This window comes from Leuciscus leuciscus (genome assembly GCF_965113295.1).
Source record: "Leuciscus leuciscus genome assembly, chromosome: 25".
Classification (NCBI taxonomy): domain Eukaryota; kingdom Metazoa; phylum Chordata; class Actinopteri; order Cypriniformes; family Leuciscidae; genus Leuciscus; species Leuciscus leuciscus.
This window is the reverse complement of record NC_138724.1, coordinates 17,174,643-17,201,546: the sequence shown is the minus strand read 5'-3', so window position 1 is coordinate 17,201,546 and position 26,904 is coordinate 17,174,643. Positions and strand designations below refer to the sequence as shown.

The 26,904-nt window shown below is 39.1% G+C and overlaps 1 protein-coding gene and 1 long non-coding RNA gene across 3 annotated transcripts; both read left to right on the top strand.

The window, feature by feature from the left end:
- The first annotated feature begins 796 nt into the window (after positions 1–796).
- On the top strand, positions 797–3,930 carry kbtbd13b (kelch repeat and BTB domain containing 13b). The gene has a single exon (XM_082159171.1). The coding sequence runs from the start codon at positions 1,037–1,039 to the stop codon at positions 2,390–2,392; it is 1,356 nt and encodes a 451-aa protein (XP_082015297.1). The 5' UTR covers positions 797–1,036; the 3' UTR covers positions 2,393–3,930.
- A 2,414-nt stretch (positions 3,931–6,344) lies between these two features.
- LOC309490280 lies at positions 6,345–15,922 on the top strand. Of its 2 annotated transcripts, none has more exons than XR_014202656.1 (3): positions 6,345–6,435; positions 6,993–7,033; positions 13,922–15,922. It is a non-coding gene; the product is annotated as an uncharacterized lncRNA (long non-coding RNA). The 2 variants fall into 2 exon arrangements; XR_014202657.1 differs by having other exon boundaries at positions 6,362–6,453.
- Positions 15,923–26,904: the final 10,982 nt, after the last annotated feature.

The following is a 26,904-nucleotide window of genomic DNA, read 5'->3' as shown; positions in this document are numbered from 1 at the left end:
ATGCACATAAAACTCCAAAATGCATGCACACATTTTTTTATTTTTTTTATTAAAAAGAGAAACATAAAAATAAAAGATTTTATTTAGTAAAAAGACAAAATACGATGTAAACTAAACATGTTTAAACTAGTGGCTGGTCAAATTGCGATTAATTACATCAAGTATGTATGTATGTATGTACCATCCCAAAATCTGGATTAAAATGGATGGACATATGGGTTATGATATTCACTTGATACGGCACAGGTCCCTTCTTCAACGTAAATCGATGGGATTTACATTGTGATTTACTTGTGTTTTATCATCTGACTGATGTCTTGACACTGTAAAAAGGATAGATAAGTCAATGCAACATGTTTTTAAATTACTTTCAACTTTTATGAAAACTTTTACTTTTAACTCGATTTTTAAGTCAGTTTAATACAATTTAAGTTGAAGTGACTTTGACAGCCAATTTGATTGTTCCTAATTCAAGGTAGCAACTGAATTTAAGTTTTTAAGTTGAAATATATGTTTGTTTTACAGTGTAGAAATCCATTTGCAAGCCACACAATTTTAGACGTCTCTAGCACTAACTGTGCCTTAGCAAGCACTAAATATCCCTAAATATAAAAGTCTAGCAAGTCAATTAATTCAATTGTTGGATACAATGACACTTAACAAACAGCATGACAGCATGAACAAACAACCAATCATCACAATAAATCACAGATGCAGTGTAATTTATATCATTGACCTTAAAAAGTTGTTCCTCTCTCAAGTCATTGCCCATTTCTGTTTAATGTCATGTCATGAGGCACTGCTGCTATCTATAGGAAGTGCTATCTTTGTAACAAAACTAAATCCCAACACACCATGTGCCAGCTGGAGGGGGGGCAGTTTTGTTAACTGACACACAAGGCTAAGGTAGAGTTTTGGAAGATAGAATTGCTCAAAGTGCAAGCAAAGGCTAAATGTCTTACAATTGGGTTTAAACAACAGTGAGTATTTGTAGCCTAATAGCACAAGACCAGTTTAATCAAGTAGCCTGCTAGACATGGATATTGTCAAGGTAAGAGTTGGGGATTGTGTCTTTGAAACAAACAAGTCTCTACTGTTAAGAGAATGCGAATACTTCAGGGCACTTTACAGATCGGGGATGGTAGAGTGCCATCAAGAAGAGATTCACGTGAGGAATCTCAAAGCTAAAGGGTTCGTAATCATGTTGGCCGTGGCCAGAGGTGAGAGACCAATTCTAAATGGTGACGAGATTTTGGAAGCCATTGAATGTGCTGCTTTCTTTCAAGCTGAACCTCTTTCCAGGCATCTTCAAGATCTGCTCAACTCCGACAACTGCCTACTCATGTATCAAGCTTCGGCCACCTATGGCTTATGGGGACTTCATGAGATGTCGGCACAGTTCATCCGCAATATGTACCGTGACCTGCAAGAGAATTTGAAGAACCTTCCTCAGGAGCTGACTGAATATGTAGAGTCTCTGGTTCCTAGTGTGTTCGTGGCTGTAGGTTCTCATTCAACTTGCACTGCGGATGAGCTTCCTCTTGCTGCCACAAGGACAGTATGTTACCTCAATGAGGATGATGAGGACTGGAAGGTCCTCACTGCCTTGCCCATGGAGGCCAGCACCTCTCTGGCTGGTTTGACTGTTTTGGACAACCGACTCTACATTGTTGGAGGTGTGCATGGCGTTGACAAGAGGGCCGTTGATGCTAGCTTTTGCTATGATGTTGTCAACAACACCTGGAGTTGGCTGCCAGGTCCCAGACAGCCACGGTACAACTTCACCTTAATTGGGATAGAAGGCTGCCTCTATGCCATCGGAGGAGAGTCTCGGAGAACCATCATGTCCTCAGTTGAGATATATAACATCACCACAAAGGATTGGACATTCGCAGCAGCTTTACCTCGACCGGTAGCAGGTGTCGCATGCACCAAAGCCATGAGCAGAATTTTTGTATGTCTGTGGAAGCCGATGGAGACTAATGAAATCTTCGAATACATCCCAAACAAGAATGTGTGGGTTCTGGTGAGTACACTTCTGAAGCACCAGAGCTATGGACACTGCATGGTGGCCCACAGGGACAACCTCTACGTCATACGCAACGGCCCCCAAGACGACTTCCTGCGCTGTTTGATAGACTGCTACAACATCACCACAGGCCAGTGGACATCGTTGCCTGGGCACTATGGCAACAGCAAAGGGTCGCTGTTTACAGCTGTAGTGAGAGGAGACTCTGTGTTCACACTGAACCGCACCATGACTCTGGAGTACACTGTTGCAGGGAACATGTGGAAACCTTGTAAAGAGATGAAGGGTTTTCCTAGGAATGGCTCTGTGTGGACTTTTCTACTCAGGATTCCAAAGGAGAGGAAAGAATTGACAGTGTCTTAAATGGACTGAACCTTAGAAATTGGTACCTAATAAAATATAAATATATAGTTTTGAGCCTATTCACATCAAACATGAATTTTCAAAATCATATTTGAATTTCAAGATATAGATACAAGATTTTTAAAAACAAAATTTATCTCTATGGCCTTCACAATGAGTGCAAAAAGTCACATTGCTTTGGAACAATGTTTTTTTTTTCAATGGTCACACAACGGAAAATGTGACACGCATTTGGCTTTTAGCTATAAGCTTTTGGGTTTTTATCCAGGAAATGCAATTGTAAATAGATTTAAATTTCAATATCCTTTCCATGTTCCATTCCAGGAAAGTGTCAACTTGTCCAATACATTTAGCTGTTTTTTATGCATTGAGGCAGGTAAATTTGTACTGTCATTGAAGCAAATTAAAGTGATAGTTCGCATTTACTTACCATCATTTACTTACCTTCATGTCAACTCGTTTGAGTTTTCTTCTTCGGCAGAACACAACATAAGGTAACTGAATAAATATCTGGTTAAATTAATTTAATACAATGGCTTATGGTAAGGTTCTCTTGGAAAATCGTGACTCATGTTAAATTACTCTTGAAAATGAAGCTGCTATCCATGTGGAAACTTCTGCTGACACTCTTGGCAGCATTGTAAAGTGTTAAAATGAGTCATAATGTACTTCCATTCTATTGAATTCACCCAACATGATATTCAGTAAATTATTTCATGTCATTTTTTACAGAAGAAAGACAGTCATAAGTAGGGTTGGGAATCGAAAATCAATTCTGAAGGTCAGGAATCAGAAACCTGTTATAAAGTACATTTTTTGATTCCTCTTATCGATTCTTTTGTGTGCATTTGAATGTGATTTTAAACCATTCAAGCGCTAGAAGACTCGCGTGCTGTTTTCTGTGCTGCGCACATATCCAACGTGCATGCACAAAAAATGCATGCATGAATACTGAATTGTGTTATTTTTTGCTTCTTCTTGCACTTGAACGGACAAATGCACACAAAATATCATCATAAACACAGTCTGAAAATGCCTGTGAGGCTCGCGCCTTCAGAAAGAAAACGCCTGTGTAACAGTGTATTGGATCTGTGCATTCAGTCTTAAAGTGACAGCAGCCTAATAAACCTACTGCCGTCTGTGTAATTAATGTTAAGCACACAACAAAAAACAGAGAAAATTCACTTCTGATCTTTACTGAATAACGTTTTTAACTATATTTGTAATCTATATTTTATCTAAGTGCAGTGTTAATTTTCATTTGATTACAGTTTCTGTAGCTGAATACTAGACCTACTTGAAAATCTTGAAACACTGTTTATTTCATTTGTATCTTTGTTCAGTTGTGTGCAATTGCTAATGTATTTATTTGTTCTTATTTAATTAGTGAGTGTTTACTTGTCTTTAATAATGCTTGATATTTATATTAGTTAGGCTAGTTTTTGCTGTGTTTTTGTTTTTGTTAAAACCATAGGCAAAAGTTCCTTGTGTAAGTCTTCTTTAGCCTGTTGATCTTTGTTCATGGTATTCAGCTGTAACAAAATGTATTGCAAAAATAAATGTGAATGATATCAATATATTTTTTTTTTACCTTATTGGAATCAAAACTAGGAATCGATAAAATTCAAAGGATACCCAACCCTAGTCATAAGTGTTTGAAACAACATGAGGGAAAATAAATAAGAAAATTTTATATTTTTGGTGTACTATCCCTCAAAATCTTTTTGTCAGATGAGTTGTCAGATGAGTTGTATTAAGTTTTTATCAAGTGAATGCATTTCACTTTCATTTAGAAATACAAAATTTTCCGAAACAACATTTGGTCTTAAAGTGACAGCAGCCTCATAAACCTGCTATCGTCTGTGTTATGAATGTTAATTAAACAACAAAAGAAAGGGCAGAATTCAGATGCGTGTCAGATTTATGCGACATGTTGCTTGTGTCATGGTCTCTAAACTACTCAAAGTTTCATTCAATAGTCATGTGAAACTTTGAACTCTTTAAGAGCGATGTTCTTTACTTAACACAGATTAAAGTATCCAACATTGTTTGAAATGATTGACACCTCATAGACACAAATCTTATTATCTGCTTTAGAGACCATTTCCTAATGCAATGTGGTGTTCTAATGAAAAAGATTCATTTTTGTTTATTTCTAAAGAGGGATTTACTGTGGATATATTCAAGACTCATTGCATCATGAGCATTAGCTTAGTTTGCAAAAGTATTTTCCTATGACTGGCTAGTGCAATAATTTGTACTAATTTGATGGTAACCATCAACTATGGGCATAACAATTTGGGCAAACTTGGCAGTCTTTTTATCTACTGCAGTGACACAGATGTACACAAGGTCCTCAGTTATTGGGACAGATAGCAGATGCTGCCAATGAGCAAGACATTTTACTGCCAAGTAGAATGAGCTCCATGGGTAAGTGCTAAATACGTTTAGACTGAAAATAACATCATGTGGGTCACCTCAGGACAGAAATGTTTTCGCTAGCCTATGTAGTGCCTCTTCCAAACCATGCTCGGAACTCCATGAAATGTAATCTGTTGAAATGAAATGTATCTGTACATCTGGTGTAATGCCACACAAACAACTGGCACAATCTCTCACAACGTGAACCTTATTATTACTCTTTTTACTTGTTATTAGGTTGGTGATTTATACCGTACTGACATCTTACTATTACTGTATGTACAATATAAATGTCTTGATGGCTGGAACTAAAATAAGCATTCAACAACTGCCAAAAGTAAAAACTTGCAGTGATAAATAACTATGTTAGAGATTTGAAGTTCAGCAACTTTTACTACAGTAAAAATAGTACTTAAAAGGAGCCTTTTGTTTCTTTTCGTACCGCATATTGAGAACTCCATGTGGAGGAAAAACGGAAGCTCAAACTTGCTTGAAGGGATTGTTCACCCAAAAATGAAAATTATGTAATTTACTCACCCTTATGATGTTCCAAACATGAATTTCTTTCTTCTGATAAACACAAAAGAAGATATTTTGAAGAAGGTTGGTAACCAGACAGTTGACGGTAGCCATTGACGACCATGATATTTTCTTTTCCATACTATGGAAGTCAATGGGGCCCAGCAACTGTTTGGTTACCCATATTCTTCAAAATATCTTCTTTTGTGTTTCAGCAGAAGAAAGAAATTCATACAGGTTTGGAACAACTTGAGGGTGAGTAAATTATGACAATTTTCCTTTTTGGGTGAACAATCCCTTTGATGCGTGTCACGCTAGAACATTCAAGCCATCGCAAGAACTAATGAGGTTTGTTCCTGTGCGTCAAGCAGGTTGAGCTTCCGTTTATCATACATGTTCGCTGATCATTGTTTATGTGTGAATACAAGCCTAAATTAAATCTGTTCATCATATAAAGCCATAATGTCTCTTCAGAAGACTTGAATTAAACCGCTCGATTCATATGGATTTATTTTACAATCTTTTTATGAACATTTTGAAGTGTCAGAATTTTGGGTGAATAGACTTTCAATGGAGGGACAGAAATATTGTGTTTCAAAGATGAACAAAAGTCATACAGGATTAGTAAGACACGAAAGTGAGTAATTGATGACACAATTACAAATTTTGGTTGAACTATCCCTTTAAGAACTACAAGGTCAAAACATTAAAAAATAAAATAAACTGTTCATAATCAAATCAACAACATGCATTTGGAAATTTCATTTCATGCTGACTTAAACACCTAAAACATTCCCTTGAAGCCTATGCCTTGTTCAGAAAATGATGAACGGCTCTCAATTGTGAGGACCTTGGCTAATGTAAACTATTTGTCTCCAAAGTTTAAAGTCACTTCAGTCTTGTTTTGGTTTCACTTTGCCCTGGGTGATTCAGAACTTGCATATTGATCATTGCTGATTCAAAGCAGACTTACAAATGAGACTTATTTACTGTGTGTTCATCCTTTTGTTTTAGAGAACCAACAGACCACAGTGGCTCTCTGAACAATGCATGGAGTCATTCCAATGGTCCATGGAGTTTAACTCAGAAAGCAGTCATCTGAGGTCAGGCTTTTCTCAAGGGTGTGCTATGTGTCAATCTCTGCATCTGTCCACTATGTGCCAAAGGTGGCAGCTTGATATCTCTGCCTTATAGGGCACATGAGGTCTCTCAATATAGCACCATTTGTGCCAGGCCAGAAGAGCCCCGGGGTGAGACAGCATGTCATTTCAGAATGACATGTCAGGACGATAATGATAGTTCAGATTTTTATAGAAATATTTCTGCTTTCACCCTAATAACATTTGGGGATGAGCAAATAAAGAGCATACCACAACAGCTTAACTGGTCGTTTAATGAGAGGCATGTGCCAAGCATGTGTTTTGGCCTGACCGCTCACTTCAATGAGCACCCACATGTAGGAGCTTACAATCAGTGTTGCATATTCAATGGTAATACATAATAGGTATGTGTGGTGTTTTTGTAGGGTTATTACACTCTAAGAAAAGTTGTATGTAAAAATGTATGGCTCAATGTACCGTGTTAATATAAGGGAATTTTCTGTATTGACTTTTCATTTTGATTTACGCACGTTTTTTAATTATATTTTATTGTGATTTAGGGTTGAAGAAAATGTCCGCAACCTTACCGGAAAAAGTACAGGTAATTTTCTTCCAAATTTTTTTCTTAAAGGGATAGTTCACTTTGAAATTAATTTTTGGTATGTTTTAGCTTACCTCAAGGGCATCCAAGATGTAGGTGTCTTTTTTGTGTCTATACACAGCCATGTCCAAGTGATCTGATCTGACGTGTACGCAGACTGGTGCATAGATATATACACTAGATGTTGCCTTAAAGACATTCGTTCCAATTAACTGCCGTAGACAAGGCGACATCTAGTGTGTATATATCTATGCACCAGTCTGCACACACGTCAGATCAGATCACTTTGACATGGCTGTGTATAAGTGGTAAAAACGATATAAATACTGTTCGTTTTCTCACACAAACCGCTCATTTCGTGTCTTAGGCCATCAATGTGTACTTACGATGGGGAATTGTTTAATTTGGACGATGGGGAATTGTTTTAATTTGGACTCTGTGCATGCTCTTTGAGATAATGACCATCGACCTGCATTATATGACTGACAGACAAGAACGGTTTGACCTAAAAATATCCAAATTGAAACTACTGCGGAAAAAAAGACACCTACATCTTGGATGCCCTTGAGGTAAGCTAAAACATACCAAAAATTAATTTCAAAGTGAACTATCCCTTTAAAGTGTATTGTGTTTAGTAAATTGTTTATGTCGGCATGAAATGGAAGTTGCGATAGTATATCTGAGCTTCTCGAACAAGAAAAAATTTAGGGCGGGACTTGATTTTGTCCTTTGGGAATTGATTGGATGGTTGTGGTTTGCTATTGGTCGATCTCATGTGAGTGACAGGTTGTCCCGCCCTCACGCCAGTAAACACGTCAACAGAGAAAAGAAATTCTCAAAGTTCTCCACACTTCCACAGGCCGTAGAAATGAAAAAGAGGATCCAATCTCGAACTAACTTAAGATACAGAAACACTTATACTTGTAGTCAAATGGATAATTGACTTCAGGAAGTCACTGGAACAGAAAATGAAAGCTACATCCACACAGGACACAGAGCAAGGATGCAAACTTCTACACATGATTCACTGTCATTGTTTAACATATAGTGACCAATGGTGCTATAAATCCTAAAAATGTATGCGTTAGTGGACATCTAGTGCGTTATTGACCTTCATGACCTTAGACACAGTTGTCTTTACATCTCATACAGCTATCATGAGAAGAGCAGAAAAAATGAATAAGAATGAAGTTCTCTTTCTACAAAATAATCAACGCTTGATTAATTTCATTGCATGAGAAATTTATTAATTACAAAACAAGTACATATTCATTCTCTGGAAGCCGGGCGAAATGAGTAAAGACTGTTACTGCATTCCTGACATGGGTCAGACCCGCAGTCACCTCTCAGATACCAAATACAGACATTGCCTGTAATAGAAATACCAGAATAGATACACTGGTTTACACTCCATTTCCAGTGGAGATCAATTGCGCATCGTCATAGGGGTCACTGTAATGCTAGTGTGTTCGTTAATGATGAATAATGTAAATTCATTAAATTAATAAGAGGCAATTATTTTTTTTAAATATATATTTATTATAACTTCTCTATAAGACCATATTTGTCCTATATGCATCATAATCTGTTATATTCAGATGTCCACAAACATAATTTCTGCGTTTGTTTTTCTAACAGCAAAGTGAATGGATTATAATGGCAGATTGTCTTAGCATCTCTTTTGCTTCTTATGATTGTCGCATTTCAATATAAGCCCCTCCAGCAATATAGGCCTACTACTGTACTTGATTTCCTTTATTGTTTGCATCAGTGAGCATTGCTGCCTGTAGAAAACAAAAATATAGGGATTAGGCCTGTTAAGGGTCAGAAAAATTGGCCTTACATGAACCAATTGAGTAAACAAAGTCCTTTTAATGTTCTTGATTTGATTGCTAAACTTATCATATATAGCTTGTTTATTGTTTTTCTGCTCAAGTCCCACTTAAGATTTAATGAAATGGCCAGACTTTCTTGCTATTCTTCAAAATACATGCTTTGAACATACAGAAGAGCTTACCAGTTTTGTTTTGGAGAAACGATATCCAGGCTTTTACATTAACAATGGTAGAATTAGTGCTGAATGACTACCACTTCATTGGGTGATGTGGGCACAGGATGTGTGCATTGACAGATCTGAGCGGACACACATGCCTTGAGGCTTGCAGGAAATGCAGGCTATTGGTCAGGGTCAAATGTTACTGACATCATCGCATACAAGCGACGTGTCAAAACAAGTGGGCTGCGTTCTCATTGACCTCCTTCCTTTGGATCGAAAACCAGATGCGACTATTTCAAATATTTATTTGAAGATCTGTCAGGCTCGCCACTTAATGGGGAAGGAAGCATTTAGAAATATCACCATTGTATTTCTGTCTTTTCCCGGATGTGAACATCTGCCATTAAGAGAGATGAATGAAAGTGTATAGCACTTTTTTAAAAGGCACACATCCAATATCCCACAACTAAAATGATACAGTAATGTAATTTATGTTGACAAAATCTGTTGAATTTATTTAGATTATATTCATTGTAGTAACTATTTTTAATTAACTAATTTTTTAAAATACATTTTAAACCTTGACAGGAATACAAGAAAATAATAGTTTTTTTAATAATTTTTTTATTTAAAGGTATAGCGGAGGATCTTTCCAAATTTTAGATAAGACCCGCCCTCTCCACTTTTTGAAAAGTTTGATTGATTCACCAGAATGATTGACAATTAGGAGGACCAATAGTTTAGACTACCCACCAGGAAGTAAAACATCCTCCGCTATACCTTTAACAAAAATTTTAATTAGGACTCAAATTTGTCAACAGCTAGATTTTGGGCTAAATTTGCAACACTTGCAACCCTGTTGCCAAATTATGTATGTTATATGCTTAATTTTGAGTTTTGTTTATTTTTGGTTTCATCATTATTATTATTATTTTTTTACATTTAAAAAAAAATATTTTGTTCAACACCAGAAAATTACAAAATGGCCCAAATTTTTATAACAGGGTTGCAAAACGGAAAATCCCTGAAAAGGAAAGAATGCCCTCATTTTTAGGAGATTCAGGCTCTATTTTGCATGGAGAGTGTCATGTGTTTGGATGTGTTTGCTCAGGGAACATGTCCGACCAGAGCCCAGCTGTGGTAGATGACAATAACAAACTCCCAGCAGGCATGTGGAAAACAGGAAGAGGTGCTGGACAGCAAACAGGGGATTTAGGGTCCATGCCTCACAACAGGAAGTTCAGAGGGAAGCAGACAGTTTTGTCAGACTCCCTGTTTTGATGAGGTCACTTGGTTCAGGCTAGCTTGTATTTGTCAGGACAATGGCCATTTTAGCTGCTGAATATGTAGATTTGTAAGGCAAACAATGAATCTGATTCCACAATTGTTAATGCTATTGTTGACTTGGCCACCCCCAATAGGCCGCTTGTTTAAGTTATAGAATTAAAACAAATAGTTTTGTCTGGTTGTACAGTACAGATTGAATGCAATGTGTTTTCTCAGTGCTTATTCACATCAGAACTAGAGACCATTGCTAAGTATTTAAATGACGTTAGATTGCATGTAGTAAGGCTACTGCCGCAGAGGGGATCAAAGTAGGGAATTGGGTCAAACTAAATAAAGCCGTTGCTACTGACATGGACAGAACAGGTTACACAGTAGCACGGTCATTACGGCTTCTGTTACACTTATTGCAAAATTCACCCAAGGTTGACCCTATTCTAACTCCTCGGATTCAGTCACATGGTAACTGACCAGAAGTCAAAAGCAACCTGATCGTATTTGAACCAGCAGTGTCAATTGCCCACTCTTCTTAAATGTACTAATTCATATTGGATTTTCATATTTTGAAAAGGTCTGGCTCTTGAACTGATGACTCCATTTTCAACATCCTGTGTCAAATGGATTTTAAGCTTTCCTTCTCTCTACCTTTGCCAGAAAGTTGCTCGTTCAGCTGTCATGGGACACATGGCTGGGACTGGGGGCTCCATTTGTAATGAATGACTCTAAACGCAACCGAATGTGGTGCATACGGAAAAAGGAGGGGGGAGGGTCAAAATGCGGCTTCATTCAAGTGCCTCTTTTGACATACATAAGGTGTTCATTACCAAACTGCGGTTTGGATCTTATCCAGAAAAGAGGCTCTTTATTCACCTACTTCTCACATACAAACGACTCAGTTATCAAGTTAGAGCTATGAATCTACAGGCAACTCCAGTTATGTTGTATTAGTTATCTTACTTATTTTTGGAAAGATTTTCCTCACTTTATCCAAACAAATAACGAGTAGTTTGACATTTAAGTGATGCTTTTATTCAAAGTGAGTGGGTGTGTTGGTGGATGGTTGGTTGATTGATTGATTGATTTTATTGACTGATTGATTGATTGATTGATTGATTGATTGATTAGAGATAGATAGATAGATAGATAGATAGATAGATAGATAGATAGATAGATAGATAGATAGATAGATAGATAGATAGATAGATAGATAGATAGATAGATAGATAGATAGATAGATAGATAGATAGGCATGATCGGAAATAGCTGCACAGGGGCGTTTTCCAAGATGGTCGCTGAGAGGACTGACTTGCTTTTAGAAGGACTTTGATTTATTGCAGGGTCAAATTCTCTTGGAGCACCCTGGGGTTAAGAGTCTCGCTCAGGACACAATGGTGATGGTTCATGGAGCTCCCCTTGCTGGGTGAACCGGCTGAACTTGGTCATAAGCCTGGATGTTTCACCGCAAGACTAGACCACATCCAAACTCAGCCTTGCCAGTCTGGTTCATTAGGCTAATATGACTTTAACTCACTTGTCCCTTTGTTTACCATCCCTTGACATAGTAAAGAGACAGTGAAGAAGCACTGGTCTGTATGGCAGCCTTTCACAGCTGGCTCTGAGTGTGCAGAGAAAGAGAAAAGGCCATTCTGACTCAGCCTGGCACCGCCGGGCTGTGAGCGACACTGACAGAGTGCCCTGAACTCACTCACCCATCTATAGCGAAGCACAATGATCTGTATCCCTTAGACAAGGCCATCAATTCGCTGATACCAGACCGTATGCGGATTTGTGCTTTGCCGCCTGGTCCACATATGCTGTGGCGATAGATCAAGACAGGAGGATTAAGGTTAAATAACCTGTCATATCAAACGGGTTAGGAGCTTTGGGACAGACAGGAAGGAAGTGACATACAATCCGTTGGCATATCCCCTGAGTCACAGTCAGGTTTAATAGGTACATATCAACCTACTACAGTCACATTGATGATGTTGAGTCGGATGGGAAGCTTTTGTGAGAAGTCTCAGGAGTTTTATTTTTGTGCTGACAACTGATATGTAGTTTGCCAGGAGGTCTTCAGCAGCTCTCTGAAGTATAATCCAGTCTGGGTTTCAAAACGTACCATATTGTTCCTTTTTTTGTTCAGGGGAAACTGTGGCTAACTAAAGGTAGCGAAGTTGCTAACTTGACTATTTTTCAATTGCATGACAGTAGCTCAGCTATTTCAAAAGTAGAGTTTTTTCAATAACAAGCTATTTTTTTTCCCCAACACGTTTTGTCATGATACACCACCTTTTTTTTATGTCACATTGTATTGTGCATGCAGCCTTAAAGGGATAGTTCACCCAAAAATGTAAAACTGTCATTTAATCACCCTCCAGACCTGATGTATCTGCGGAACACAAAATAAACTACTTTGGAGAATGTTGGTAAACCAAACGGCTTTGGTGACCATTGACTTCTATTTTGTATGGACAAAAAAAAAAAAGAAGACTTTTGACATTTCTCAAAATATCTTCCCTGTGCTTTATCGCCTTTATTTTATTATTATTATTATTTATTTTTTGTGAAACAAAACAACCGTACTGAGACCCAGCTGAAGAGGTGATCTCGGTCCGGTTCCAAACGAACTTCCAAGTACGGTTCGAATTTCTGTCCAATGAATGGATGACCTTAGCACACGTGTGGTTTTGTTTACGAATTTTGGTTCACTTGCAAAAAGGGCAGTGTGAAAGCGAACCACAAAAAAAAATCAACATTGTATTTGGTCTGAACCAAAGCAGGTGAACTTAATGTTGTTTTGGCAACTAACTGACTTAAAGTTTAAGCTAAAGTATTAAAATGACTAAAACTGAAATAAAAATACATTAAAGCTACATAGAAATATTAAAATATTACTATTGTAACGGTCTCAGTCTGTTTTGGTTTAGTTTTTATTCTGTTCCCTGTCCTGCTTTTCCTAAGTTCTGCTTGCTAGTAAGTTTCAATGGTTTCTAATTGGATTACATTCACCTGTTACCTTACCTTGTTATCTCTGTGTATTTATACCATTAGAGTTAATTGTTCAGCGTCGTCTTAGTTTTACTTGGTGGTTGTTTATAGCTTCCTGTTTTCCCCTGCATTCCTTGAATATTGTGATTAAAAACGTATTAATTCTCCTGCGTCATGTGATTTGTTCAACCAAGTGTATTGTGTAATTATATATTACTATAAAATATGAATAAAACTTCAACAAAAATGTAAATAAATCTAGTTAAAAATGTTACTATAATGGTATATACATAATACTAAAATAACATTTCTGAATTTAAATACATCTAGCATAATTGCATCAACAAAATGACATCATTGTAGTTAGCTACTCATTTTAAGTAGCTTGTAGTGTATCTAACTCATCTGTAGCTAAACTTTAAATTGCGATAAGCTTGAAGCTTGGCAAGCTACAGTTCAAATTAGCTTCCCAAACATTGTGCTAACCAGGCCAAGCTGGGACTTGTGTACATACACAAACTCCCTCCAACCTAACTCATCCTGCCTCCATCCCAAGCAACCAGCATAATCTCCGATTCAAGTCCTGAATGACATCTCTTCCTCTCTCTCTCCTCCAACAGAATGACCTCATGCCGGAAACCAAGCACTCTGCCACCCTGAGAGAGTGAGGAGGCCTTTTGTTCATGAACACAGTGGGCCCCTCAACAATCACCCAGGAATTTTTCTCACCCAGACAGGCAACCGATGAAAGGGCGGGAGGGGAAGCTGGAGAGATGGTGAAGAGTTATTGTACCAATAAGCAACCTCGCACATCACCAGCAATAATTTACCGTTGGCATTCGCTCACAGACATTCTGCTAATTGACAATCTGACACATTGATTCCCAAGTAAACAACTTTAATCATATTGACAACCATTATAAATTATGATAAGTCAGCAAAACTCAAGTCCAAACTGCTGCAGAACAATAAACAATTGACATCGGAGGGTGTTTTAATGAGGTTTGTTTCCCATAAGACGAGTGGGACCAGAGCTCAGGCAGAGCTCCAGAAATTCTCCTCACCATCCAGCCGCTAACAAAGGTTTCTCTGAGGTAACTACGATGACCTCACTCACTTACATGGTGGGTGTCGGGGTCCATTTTAAAATGCCCTTTTCACATGATGTGTTTTCTTAAATCTTTGGGCTCTCCAAGGGAGCCAGGCGCAAAGCCACCTCCCTGGAGCCAAAATGTCTGGCGAGCCTTGCAGAGGAACAAGCAGCAGTTTTACACTGACAGGTCCTGTCGAGTTTAGAAATAAAACCCTCATCCATCAAGTTCTCCACGGTCTTGAGTATCGTCAGACAAGACCGGTGTTGTTCGCAATCACCCTTCACAACAATGTGCGGAGTGTTCAGTTCTGTTTGCCTTTCCCTCATAGAAAGGCTTTATTTATAGGCTCTATCTGAGGCAACTGAAAATGTGTATGCTCAAACAAATGTTGCATTAAGATACTGCGGTTGGCGTGTTTGATGTGCTACAAAGTTGGCAATGAAGAAGAGAAGACTGTCAGAATGTTCAAAGGGAGACGTCTTACTGATGGCTTTTGAAAGTCGATCTTTATGGCTTCAAGCGAGGCTCTATTGAATTACTCCATCTTTGCTTAAAGTCAAGCTCTATCAGCTGCTAGCTAATTACTTTTGACTTATTAATGATAATGTCACTTATAATTCGCACTTTCGAGGGGAACATTTTGTTGCTCATTACTCAAAGCTCAGGAGACTTAATAGCTCTATTAGTTATGTTAGTTTAGAGACCTAATAGTTAGTTAGACGTTTTTTTTGTGACATCTGTTGTCATAGTAAGCATATAGTTCATGTTCTAGTTAATATCCATAGCTCAGATAATTTGGTGTTGGAACTTTTGACGAGCATTTGAGTTTATATAAAAAATACTTTTGATGACTGACTTTCGTATCTCTTCAAATCTGAGCACAGAGTCTCTTCTGAAACTCTAGAGAGAAATGTAAGATTACTGGGGTCGTTTGATCAGAAGAAAAGCAAAGGAAGTAGGAGACATGAGCAAGTGTCTCAATTTGCTCTCAACTTTATCTCATTACTGTCTACAAGAACAGGCTGATCTCATATTTATTCGTATGTAGGCCTAATGTTTATTCGTATGTATATTTTAGAAAAAAAAAAATTCAGCAAACATTTTTGGATATATCCTAAAAGGTACAATATACTGTACGTATTGACAGAATCTGAAATATAAAAGTATTTACATTAGCATAAATTCCGGCCGTTCAAAAGTTTGAGGTTAGTAAGATTTAGTTTTTCAAAAGAAATTAATGCTTTTATTCAGCAAGGATGCATTAAATTGATCAAAAGTTACAGTAAAGAAATTTATAATTTTACGAAAGATTTCTATTTCACATAAATGCATGTTCTTTTGTACTTTCTATTCATCAAAGAATCCTGAAAAATAAATGTATCACAATTTCCACAAAAATATGCAGCACAACTGTTTTCAACATTGATAATAATAATAAATGTTTCTTGAGCAGCAAATCAGCATATTAAAATGATTTATGAAGGATAATGTGTCACTGAAGACTGGAGTAATGATGCTGAAAATGCAGCTTTGTATCAAAGGAATCAATTACATTTTAAAATATATTCAAATAGAAAATAGTTCTTTTAATTTGTAATTATATTTCACAATATTACTGTTTTTACTGCATTTTTTGATTAAATAAATTCAGCCATAAAATACACTTTAAAATATATTAATATAGAAATATCAAGTAAATGCAACCTTACATTAACACAACTTTTAAAAATCTTACCAACCCAAGACTTTGGAAGTGCATGTACAGTGGGGAGAACAAGTATTTGATACACTGGCGAACTGTGAGAGACGGAATCTAAAACAAATCATCACATTGTATGATTTTTAAATAATGAATTTGCATTTTATTGCATGACATAAGTATTTGATCACCTACCAACCAGTAAGAATTCCGGCTCTCATAGACCTGTTCGTTTTTCTTTAAGAAACCCTCCTGTTCTCCACTCATTACCTGTATTAACTGCACCAGTTTTAACTTGTTACCTGTATAAAAGACACCTATCCACACACTCAAACAGACTCCAACCTCTCCACAGTGGCCAAGACCAGAGAGCTGTGTAAGGACATCAGGGATAAAATTGTAGACCTAAACAAGGCTGGGATGGGCTACAGGACAATAGGCAAGTAGCTTGGTGAGAAGGCAACAACTGTTGGCGCAATTATAAAAAAATGGAAGAAGTTCAAGATGACGGTCAATCTCCCTCGGTCTGGGGCACCATGCAAGATCTCACCTCGTGGGGCATCAATGATCATGAGGAAGGTGAGGGATCAGCCCAGAACTACACAGCAGGACCTGGTCAATGACCTGAAGAGAGCTGGGTCCACAGTCTCAAAGAAAACCATTAGTAACACACTACGCCGTCATGGATTAAAATCCTGCAGCGCACGCAAGGTCCCCCTGATCAAGCCAGCGCATGTTCAGGCCCGTCTGAAGTTTGCCAATGACCATCTGGATGATCCTAGAGGAGGAATGGGAGAAGGTCATGTGGTGTGATGAGACAAAAATAGAGCTTTTTGGTCTAAACTCCACTCGCCGTGTTTGGACGAAGAAGAAGGATGAGTACAACCCCAAGAACACCATCCCAACCGTGAAGCATGGAGGTGGAAACATCATTCTTTGGGGATGCTTTTCTGCAAAGGGGACAGGACGACTGCACCGTATGGAGGGGAGGATGGATGGGGCCATGTATCGCAAGATCTTGGCCAACAACCTCCTTCCCTCAGTAAGAGCACTGAAGATGGGTTGTGGCTGGGTCTTTCAGCATGACAACGACCCGAAACACACAGCCAGGGCAACTAAGGAGTGGCTCTGTAAGAAGCATCTCAAGGTCCTGGAGTGGCCTAGCCAGTCTCCAGACCTGAACCCAATTGAAAATCTTTGGAGGGAGCTGGAAGTCCGTATTGCCCAGCGACAGCTCCGAAACCTGAAGGATCTGGAGAAGGTCTGTATGGAGGAGTGGGCCAAAATCCCTGCTGCAGTGTGTGCAAACCTGGTCAAGAACTACAGGAAACGTATGATCTCTGTAATTGCAAACAAAGGTTTGCAAAAGTTCTGCTTTTCTGATGTATCAAATACTTATGTCATGCAATAAAATGCAAATGAATTACTTAAAAATCATACAATGTGATTTTCTGGATTTTTGTTTTAGATTCCGTCACTCACAGTTGAAAAGTACCTATGATAAAAAATTACAGACTTCTACATGCTTTGTAAGTGGGAAAACCTGCAAAATCGGCAGTGTATCAAATACTTGTTCTCCCCACTGTATCTGTGGTAGCATCACATGTAAATACCTATGATTGCTAATGGGATCACGTGGACAAGCTACAATTGAGATATTAAAGATATCCTATTTGTGACTTTTCTTTTTGGGCTGTTGCTGTTGAATTCCCCTGAACTGTAAATAGACTATTGAGTGTTCACATTTGTATTTTTGCCTTTTCACTCAGAGGCCAGAGAGAACAGTGAATAACAGAGAGAGAGAGAGAGGAGTTGCTCATTTACTGTAACTGTGACACATCTGTAATGGAAGCAAACCAATGATTAAATAATCGCCGGTCTTTATGCAGTTTTCTCTTCGACAGAGTTTCTCTCATCTGGACTAGCATGAGTTCAGTATTCAGGTGGAAAACATTCAATCATAGGAATGAAGCCAATCCCTGGCCTTAATGTAACTCCATGACACAATGCCTGTGGAATTTCACAACATAGAACACAATGGATATACAGGGCGAATGGTAGAATGGAACGCTGAATCCAAAACATTCCACCCCCCTTTGCACTGTACAGTTAGAGCACTGCTGCTAGAACTACAACTAAACCCAAACGCTCAAATCTATTCAAATGTAGAGCAATAAATGTTACTGCCCTAAAGTATCAGGTTTTATCAAGTTCTGAATTATCACAAAGCAGGTCTGAATGCTCAATTTACGGTTTGGTTGATATAGGGTAAAGATAAGTTCAGAAACACTAAACAAAAGTTTTCTGTCAGTATAAGTGTTTTTTTTTTTAAGAAATTCATTTATTCAGAGAGGATGCATTCAAAAGTGACAGTAAAGACATTTATAATGTAAGACTTTGAATTCAAAATAAGAGGATTTATTTGAAAACAAGGCAGCAGACCAAGTTTGTTTTAATGCTTTTAAGAGCCCTCCAAAGATATTGGTCACTGGTGAACATCTAATATAATGAAATATTTCCAATTTATGCATAGCATATCAAAAACTGAATGGCCGTCTATAGAGAAAGAGGCCCAGATTACAATTACACCTTCTACAACTATGGGCTAATGGGCCATGCTAAGCTAAACCAACTAAAACTTGTCCCGTTTCTATAAATACTTCCATTAAGAATATATATATTACAATAACAATATATTGTTCAAAATTCTTCCCAAAAGTTTACCATTAAGTGCTGTTTATTTTTGAGACTTTAGAAGTGATAGCCTGTTTGCTAACCAAATGCTAAACCTTTTGTTTAGGTGTACTAAAGCACTGAAACAATGTGTGAAAGCCGACAACAGGGTCTAAATCATTTGGATTCCAGGCATTATAGTAATCTGTTCAGTTTGTTTTGTAAACCAAATAAGGATTCAATCTAGAACTCCCTTATGCTAAGCGGCATATATGCTAACTAACATTTTAAATGTTAAATCAACAGTTTGTTTGACAATTACTGTGTCGTTGCAGAGCACTTGACAACATTGTTGGTCACTGTTTATGTAAATGATGTCCATTTTCATGTGTGAATGTCAAATCGTCCTACTTAACAATTGGAAGTTGTTTAGAGCTGTTAAATTGCATGTTTACTTGCTCAAAAGTTGTTAGCATGAGTTGGTTCCACCTATTTACATTTCTATACAAAAAATTAATTATGTTCTGAATTACTTTGCCTATAGCAGATTTGGAAAAAGTCCAGTGCTCATCGGACATTACTTAACGCCATTTTAAAGCTTAACAGTTATTTATAAAGTGTAATGGTTACTATGTTAGCAACCATTTAAGGGGCAGTTTGTCCGAACATGCTAGACTTCATTTCTATGGTTGGAGTGAATACCCCTGCCTTTGCATAGGCTTGCATTTACATTGAAATCATCAATAAAGCTGAGGTTATTTAGGGCTTATGTAAATTATAAGTAGAGCATAATTATAGTGGGCCCCTCCTGAAAGTGTGGAGAGCCTGAATATAATGAAGAATTACGGTCCTCTGTCCCCTTTTTTCCTTTTTTCTCTGTGCAGTAGTGTGGTTTCAGTCTCATGTCTGAAAATGATGGGGTGTAACATCTCGCTCTCTCTCTCTCACTCTCGCTCTCTCTCGTTCTCCCTGGAACATCTAGTGCCAGCGTGTCCTCGATTCACCTGTCTGCCGTACTGCAGCACTCTTAAAGGAACACCGCCCCTCTGTCTCTGGCTTTTTCAAAATGTAGTCACGCTCACTTACTACAGTCAGACAGTCACGCTTTGCTTCCTGCTGCCTTCTACTGCAAAACTGGCAACAACACAGGTTCAAGTGATGCTACTTCTGTCATAAGCATTTGCCCTGTAGTTGTACTAATAGATTTTTTTTTTTTTTTTTGAAAACAATGAATTTAGGTGAGTAATACAATGGGGATTTTTTATGAAATTATAAAAGATTAAAAAGGAAGTGCATATATAGGAATTAAAATGTATTTATATACACAATTGATTTGAGACCACATTGAAAATATGGGATTCAAAATAATCAAAATTATGGAAACTTATATAGGTAAGATAATGAGACACACACCTGAACATAATGATGAAATCAAATGAATAACAATGACAACTCACAAGGAGCGGCAAAACACAAACAAAGTCCATGCAGTGTGACAGAACACCCCTCGCAGAAGGTGCTTCCTCTTGCCGTAACAAGAGTCAGGGAGGGATGGAGGGGGCTTTGGAGGTGGTCGAGGCTATACCACAGGCAAGGAGCCCGGAGATGGCGAAGGGATGGCACAGGGTAGGCACGCCGGCAGATGAAACTGGAGGAGATTCAGGCGGAGGACGGCTGACTGGGAGGAGACAGAACTGAAGGGTCTGAAGGGCATTGCAGAAGGTGGTGAGAGCTAGGGAGGAGCCTTGAGCAGGGGCATGATGACAGGTGCCCAGGCCACAGCCACCAGGGCGACGGCCGGAGGCGATGACGCTGGACTGAGAGCCCACTGCGTAGCTGAAGGTCTGAGTCGAGGGAGTGACGACGAGGGCCCTGGCGACTGTGCCATAGCGATGACCTCACGCGATGTCAGAGTGGGTCCAGAGGGCAGAGGGCGATCTGTGGCTACCCAGGGCGGTGGTGGAGCCTGAGGGATGGCTGAGCTGGCCGTAGACGAAGAGTGGAGGGCCAAAGCACAGGTGTGGTGAGGTATGACCCAGGCGAGGCCAAATGGCCGATGGTCTACGCTGGAATCGAGGGTGGAAGGAGCGTAGGCGAGGGAGTCTGGGAGACGGGTTGAGGAGGAGCGACGTCAACCGAGGTTGTAGGCGAAATTGTGGACTCCACTTGCCCAGGTGAAGACCGCTTCCAGCTGGCCCGAGGTGGATCCAGAGGGACTGGTGGGAGACGGTGACAAGTGGGTAACAGGAATGGCTGAGGGCTGAGGGCGATGGCGGAGAGAGAGAAACAGTCCAATGATGAGGGCTAAGTCCTCTAAGATGATTTGATGAGGTGGAGGGAGAGGGAGGCAGGGTGGGACTGACGGGACCGAAGAAGAATCATCTAATTGAAGAGCTGAAAGTGGTGCTGCCAGTGCTATGCTCTCAGTGGCGGGAGGTTGGGCGGGGCTCTCTTCATTGCCCTCCGATTCCATGACAGCTCCCTCGGCGGTGGATGGAGCAGCCGGCACACGCACCTGGTCAGACTGGTGCATTCCAGGCTCCACATCGATGTTGGGCACACATGCCCCCAATGGCGTGGGCTCGCTGTTTGCGGAAGAGAAAGGCTCGACATCTGCAGTGGGTTCAAACTGCATTATTCCGACCGATGGGTTCTGGCTGGGCACTGGGTTTGGAGTGGGGCTGGTGACGTCATCAACGTTGAAGGATGATCCACAGGATACCAGCACCCACTTCACAAAGTCGGCGAAGCTCCCTCGAGGAGGTTCCCCGAACAACTGCGCTCGAGTGGCAGTGTTGAGGCCAACGTGAAGAAACGTGCCGAGGCAGTCGTCCGGAAAGGTGGTCTGAGGAGCCAGATCAAAAAATTCCTCCAGATGTTGCCCCAGGGAGCGTTCTCCCTATTCAAGGCATGGTAGATGAATCCCAGAATCCCTGACAACATTCAAAAGACAGCTGAAAACCAATCTCTTCCGTGAGCACTTAACCTTATAGAAAAAAAAAAAAAAAAAAAAAAAAAAAAATTTTTTCCTTTCCCTTTGTAACATCACTTATCAGGCTTATGCTACTCTGAATAATACCTGAACTTCGTACTTTGAGCACTTCTTGCGTTGTTGTTGCTTTTGCCTCTTTATGATGACTCGCTGAATTTTGTCCTAATTTGTAAGTCGCTTTGGAGAAAGGCGTCTGCTAAATGACTAAATGTAAATGTAGCTTGACGGCAGGGAAGTCCATGATGAAAAAAAAAATCCGAAACAAAAACACGAACTGAGACGAAGAAAAACAAACACCAATTCACTGTTTAACTTTTGCTTTTGGGTAGGGTCTTCTGTCACGGGTTGTGTGGGAGGAACTCAACACACGAATATGATGAAGAAGGTAGTCAGGCTTTAATTCCAACAAGGTACATCCACAACACAGAGATGAGACCCGACAAACACTCACAAACTAAACTGAACTTAAATAGAGGAGATAACAGACACACACACCTGAACAAAATGATGATATCAAATGAATAATATAAACACACAAATTGGTCAGTGGCACAAATTTTATTTAAAATATGGACATTTCATATTCATTTTTTTAAATATATATAACAGTATTTTAATTTCGTTTTTTTATTTTATTATTAATACATTTTTCACAATTTTCAAAACAAATTGTACATTTCCACAATTTTTATTATTTTGAATCCCATATTTTCAATGTGGTCTCAAATCGATTGTGTATATAAATACATTTTAATTTCTGTATTTGCACTTCCTTTTTAATCTTTTATAATTTCCTAAAAATTCCATATATATATATATATATATACACACACACACACATTTTTATTCGGTTTAATAATTAAAATGTCATGTTTTTTTTTCCATCTGACATGCATAACCTAATATGAGGTTCTCTGTCTGAGATAATTTATTCCTAGTTAAACATTATGAGATTATGTTGAGTAAGATGTTAAATATACATGACTGAAATCAATATGCGTCTTGCTCTGTGTCTCGCTCTTTAAATATCATTCTAATTTAAAAGGGCGTAGTGGAGATACATGACCTCTGATCTTGGTCTCTCTTTGTCTTTCTTGTCCCCTGTCCTTCAGGGCTCAATGGGATGTCTGCAGATTTGTGACTGGCGGAGGAAGAGTGCAGCCCTCAGTTTTGTTTAAGTGTGTGTGTGTGAGAGAGAAAGAAAGAGATGGGGCCGTAGAGTGAGTTAACAGAGCGTCTGTGTGGCGCTGCCGGAGCTGCATTCCCCATCACCACAACGAACCCACTGACCTGCACACGCTGCCACGCCTTTCTCTCAAACTACACGTTCACACAGACAACGCAGACAACAGAGACTAGAGCACCCTGCTGGACACACATGGAAGTTTCAGTTTGTTCTATTTTTTAATTTATCCATTTATTTAATTATTTCAAAATGTATAATTTTTAGTAATTACTATTTCACAAAAACAGCAGTTTGCTTATAGCAAGCATGCTTAAAGTCACCATGAAATCAAAATTGACCACTTATATTTTTATGGATTATTGCTGTATTTATTATAAATGATTTATCCATGCACATATTTTTTTTTTTAAGTCATGTGTCCTCGTAATCTTTAATCAAAATAACTTCCCCTCCCTCTTGCAGCGTCATCTCTTCTCTTCTCTGATAATGTGTTTACTGGCGTGAGGGCGGGATCAACCTGTCAATCACATGAGATCGATCAGTTCCCCATAAACAAAATAAAGTCCCGCCCTACATTTTTCACTCAGATATATACGTCACTATAAGGAAGAAAAGACTATTGCAACTTTCATTTCATGTCGACTTTAAAATCTTGGTTACTCTAATACTCAAAATTAGCTAAATCTGTATGATGTTTTTTTTTTTTTTATACGAGGGATCATACAAATTTCATTGTGCTTTATTTATTACAGTGATGATGGACACTTATAAGCCAACTGCATATTTCAATAATTGTAGTTAATCACCTTTTTTTGCATTTGTTTTCCACATCGGTGCTCCCCTTCCTTGTGCATCTCCTTTGAATATTATCCAAGTGTAGTTTGTGCTTGCATCACCTTCTTATTTACTCTCCCTCTCTCTCTCTCCCTTCTTTCACAAACCACAGTTGCAGTGGAAAAGCGCAGAAACACAGAGACTCTGTGCATGAACAGGGCTTCTTTTCTTCAAGAAACACAAACTGTTTTCTTAGCCTCAAAGGTCCAGAACAATTTGGGTCCTAGTGGACAACAAAATCTCTATTACGACCCCATTTCCCCCGTCCGTCCAGCTCTGACTCACCCACATGCATTCACACTTGCATGGAGTAATTCAGGCTTGTCTATCCATCTCAAGGAAAACTTTAGCGTTTTCCAGTCAGCGGACAAAAGCCTCAGTGTGCACGCTCATACAATGAATGTTGACTCTCAAGAACGCCTTCGTTTTTGCCTTGGAAAATTCATGCTCGTCCATGTGCGCGGCTAAAAGTGAAAGATAAGTTCCACTGCAAACCACACGGCCATGGAAAATAAATAGTCGCACAGGCTAGCTCATACATAAAGCCAGACTGTAGCTTTGGCATGGGCCTAGTGCTAACATAGCTAATGAATCTAACCCTGCTTGGGCACCCGCTCGGCTAATGTAATTACTTTGCAGAGTTCATCGAATTAGAATCAAATTTCACTCAGATGCAGGATGGCCTGTCTATCAGTCAAGATGACCAGTAAGAGAGCGAGTCAAGCTGTCTGACATTGTATCAAGAGGTGGTGCAATTAGCAGGATTAGAGCAAATGTGCTTGACAGACTTTCATGAGTTGAACTGAAAGGTCGGGTACAATAAAGCTGGAATGGGACATGGGGAGATGGCTGACAAGATTTGATGTGTCATGTTGTTGTCGGTGACATTATGTTGTTGTCGTAGCGCATCATTAAAACCCATCAGAACCTGATAGAATGAGCGCGCACCTGTATACGCTGTCTTCATTCTGTCACGTACAGGCTGCATATGCAAAAATGTCCTGATGTGGTTGTGCACCCACTTTTTGGCAATGATTTTTGTACACATAAAATTGCATCTCTTTGTGACTTTTCAAGGCTAAAGCAAATCCAAAATATGAAACTTTGTAACTCATCATTGAAATTTTTGTCAAATCATGCAGTTTATTAAAGAGTTGGTTCACCCAAAAATGAAAATTCTGTCATTAATTACTCACCCTCATGTCGTTCCAAACACATAAGACCTTCTTCAGAACAAAAATTTATATATTTTTGATGAAATCCGAGAGCTTTCTGACCCCTTCCATAGACTGAAACATTATTACCACTTTCAAGGCCCAGAAAGGTAGTAAAGAAATCATTAAAATAGTCCATGTGACTACAGTGGTTCAATCTTAATAAAAAAAATAACGACTTTATTCAACAATTTCATCTCTTTCGTGTCAGTCTCCGACACTGTTCATGTGAGCACCACGACGCATGCGTGTGGTGCTGACGCAGGAGTAGGCCAATACTGAGCTGGGGTTCTGACGTAGAACCCAGAAGCGATGCACTGTGTTTACATAGTGAACAGCATCAGAGACTGACACGGAAGAGAAAACAATTGTTGAATAAAGTCGTTATTTTTGGGGGGCATTGCGCACAAAAAGTATTCTCGTCGCTTCAACCAGATAGTAATGCCCTAGCAGCCACTCAGAACACCCTAACAACCACATAGCAACATCCTAGCAACCATCCAGAACACCTTAGCAACAGCATACATCCTGGCAACCCCAAAACACCATAGCAGCCACATAGCAACGCCCAAATATCAATGTCTTGGCAATGACACAGAACACCCTAGCAACCACACAACACTCACACACACAAACCCACTAAGAAATGAAATGGCAGCATAGAAATGCCCTGGCAGCCACTCAGAACAACCAAGAAGCTTCATACTAAATGTGCGCTCACATTTAACATTACTCTGCGAGATTTTGTGGGTGAATTCCAGTCATTCCAACAGGAATCTGCGCGTTTCGCACAGGGGTGAAAAAGTTCCCCATGTAGATTTTGCTCTATTCAAGCTGGTCATGTGAATTCACCTCGCTGAACAACAAAAAGCTGCTTCACTTCTGTGTGAGCAGTTCTTCATACATCGCTACACTATTGACAACGGACTCTATTGACATTTTTTGCCAGTGAAATGTCCTAAAAGGGATAGTTCACCCATAAATGAAAATTATTTAATTTACGTATAATTTACTTACCCTCAAGCCATCCTACTGTAGGTGGGTGTATATGACTTTCCTCTTTCAGCCAAACATAATCTGAGTTATATTAAAAAAATATCCTGGCTCTTCCAAGCTTTATAATGGGAGTGAATCTCCTGATTTTAAAGCCCAAAAAAAGCACATCCATCCATCATAAAAGTAATCCATACAACTCCAGGAGGTTAATAAAGGCCTTCTTAAGTAAAGTGATGCGTTTTTGTAAGAAAAATATCCATATTTATAACTTCATAAACTATAATCACTGGCTTCCGGTAACAGCCATACATGAGTCTAGATCCGGGCGGAAGAGTGACCTCTGACCCGACGTATTACGTAGGATGTAGGAGTAGCGTGAGCTTAGGCGAGAGTAGACGCCTCTCGTGGTTCAAACAAATAGGGCTGGGCAACAAAGTCAAGTTCCTCTGACATTTCTCATTTTAGTTTTCTAATTCGTGACCAGTATTTTGTTTTGCTCTATCCTCTGTGCTTCCGCGTTGGTCAATACGTGATACATCGGGTCAGAGGTCACTCTTCCACCAGAACTAAACTTGGACACAACCAAAAACACCCAAGCAACCACATAGCAATGCCCTGGAAACCCTCCACAACACCCCTGCATCGTATGCATTTGAGCACCCAGTTGCGTTCAACTGAGCTCCCCAATATGCACGTGCCCTTCATACCCAGATCCTACGCTACTGTAAGCTAACACTAAAAATCTATAGTATGGATAGCCTATTTGCAATCTCTGCAAGTGTTTAAGAACATAGATTATGTTGAAATGAATACTGCATAGGGCAGAATACTTGACAACATTGATTGTAGTGAGCTGAAATGGAGTCTGATAAAACATTCATTTGCCGCAGTCAGATCTGTGCTGTGTGAAAGTGT

What these genes read in the sequence shown, in the direction of transcription:
- kbtbd13b (XM_082159171.1), top strand. Translation starts at nt 1,037, where the DNA reads ATGGATATTGTCAAGGTAAGAGTTGGGGATTGTGTCTTTGAAACAAAC.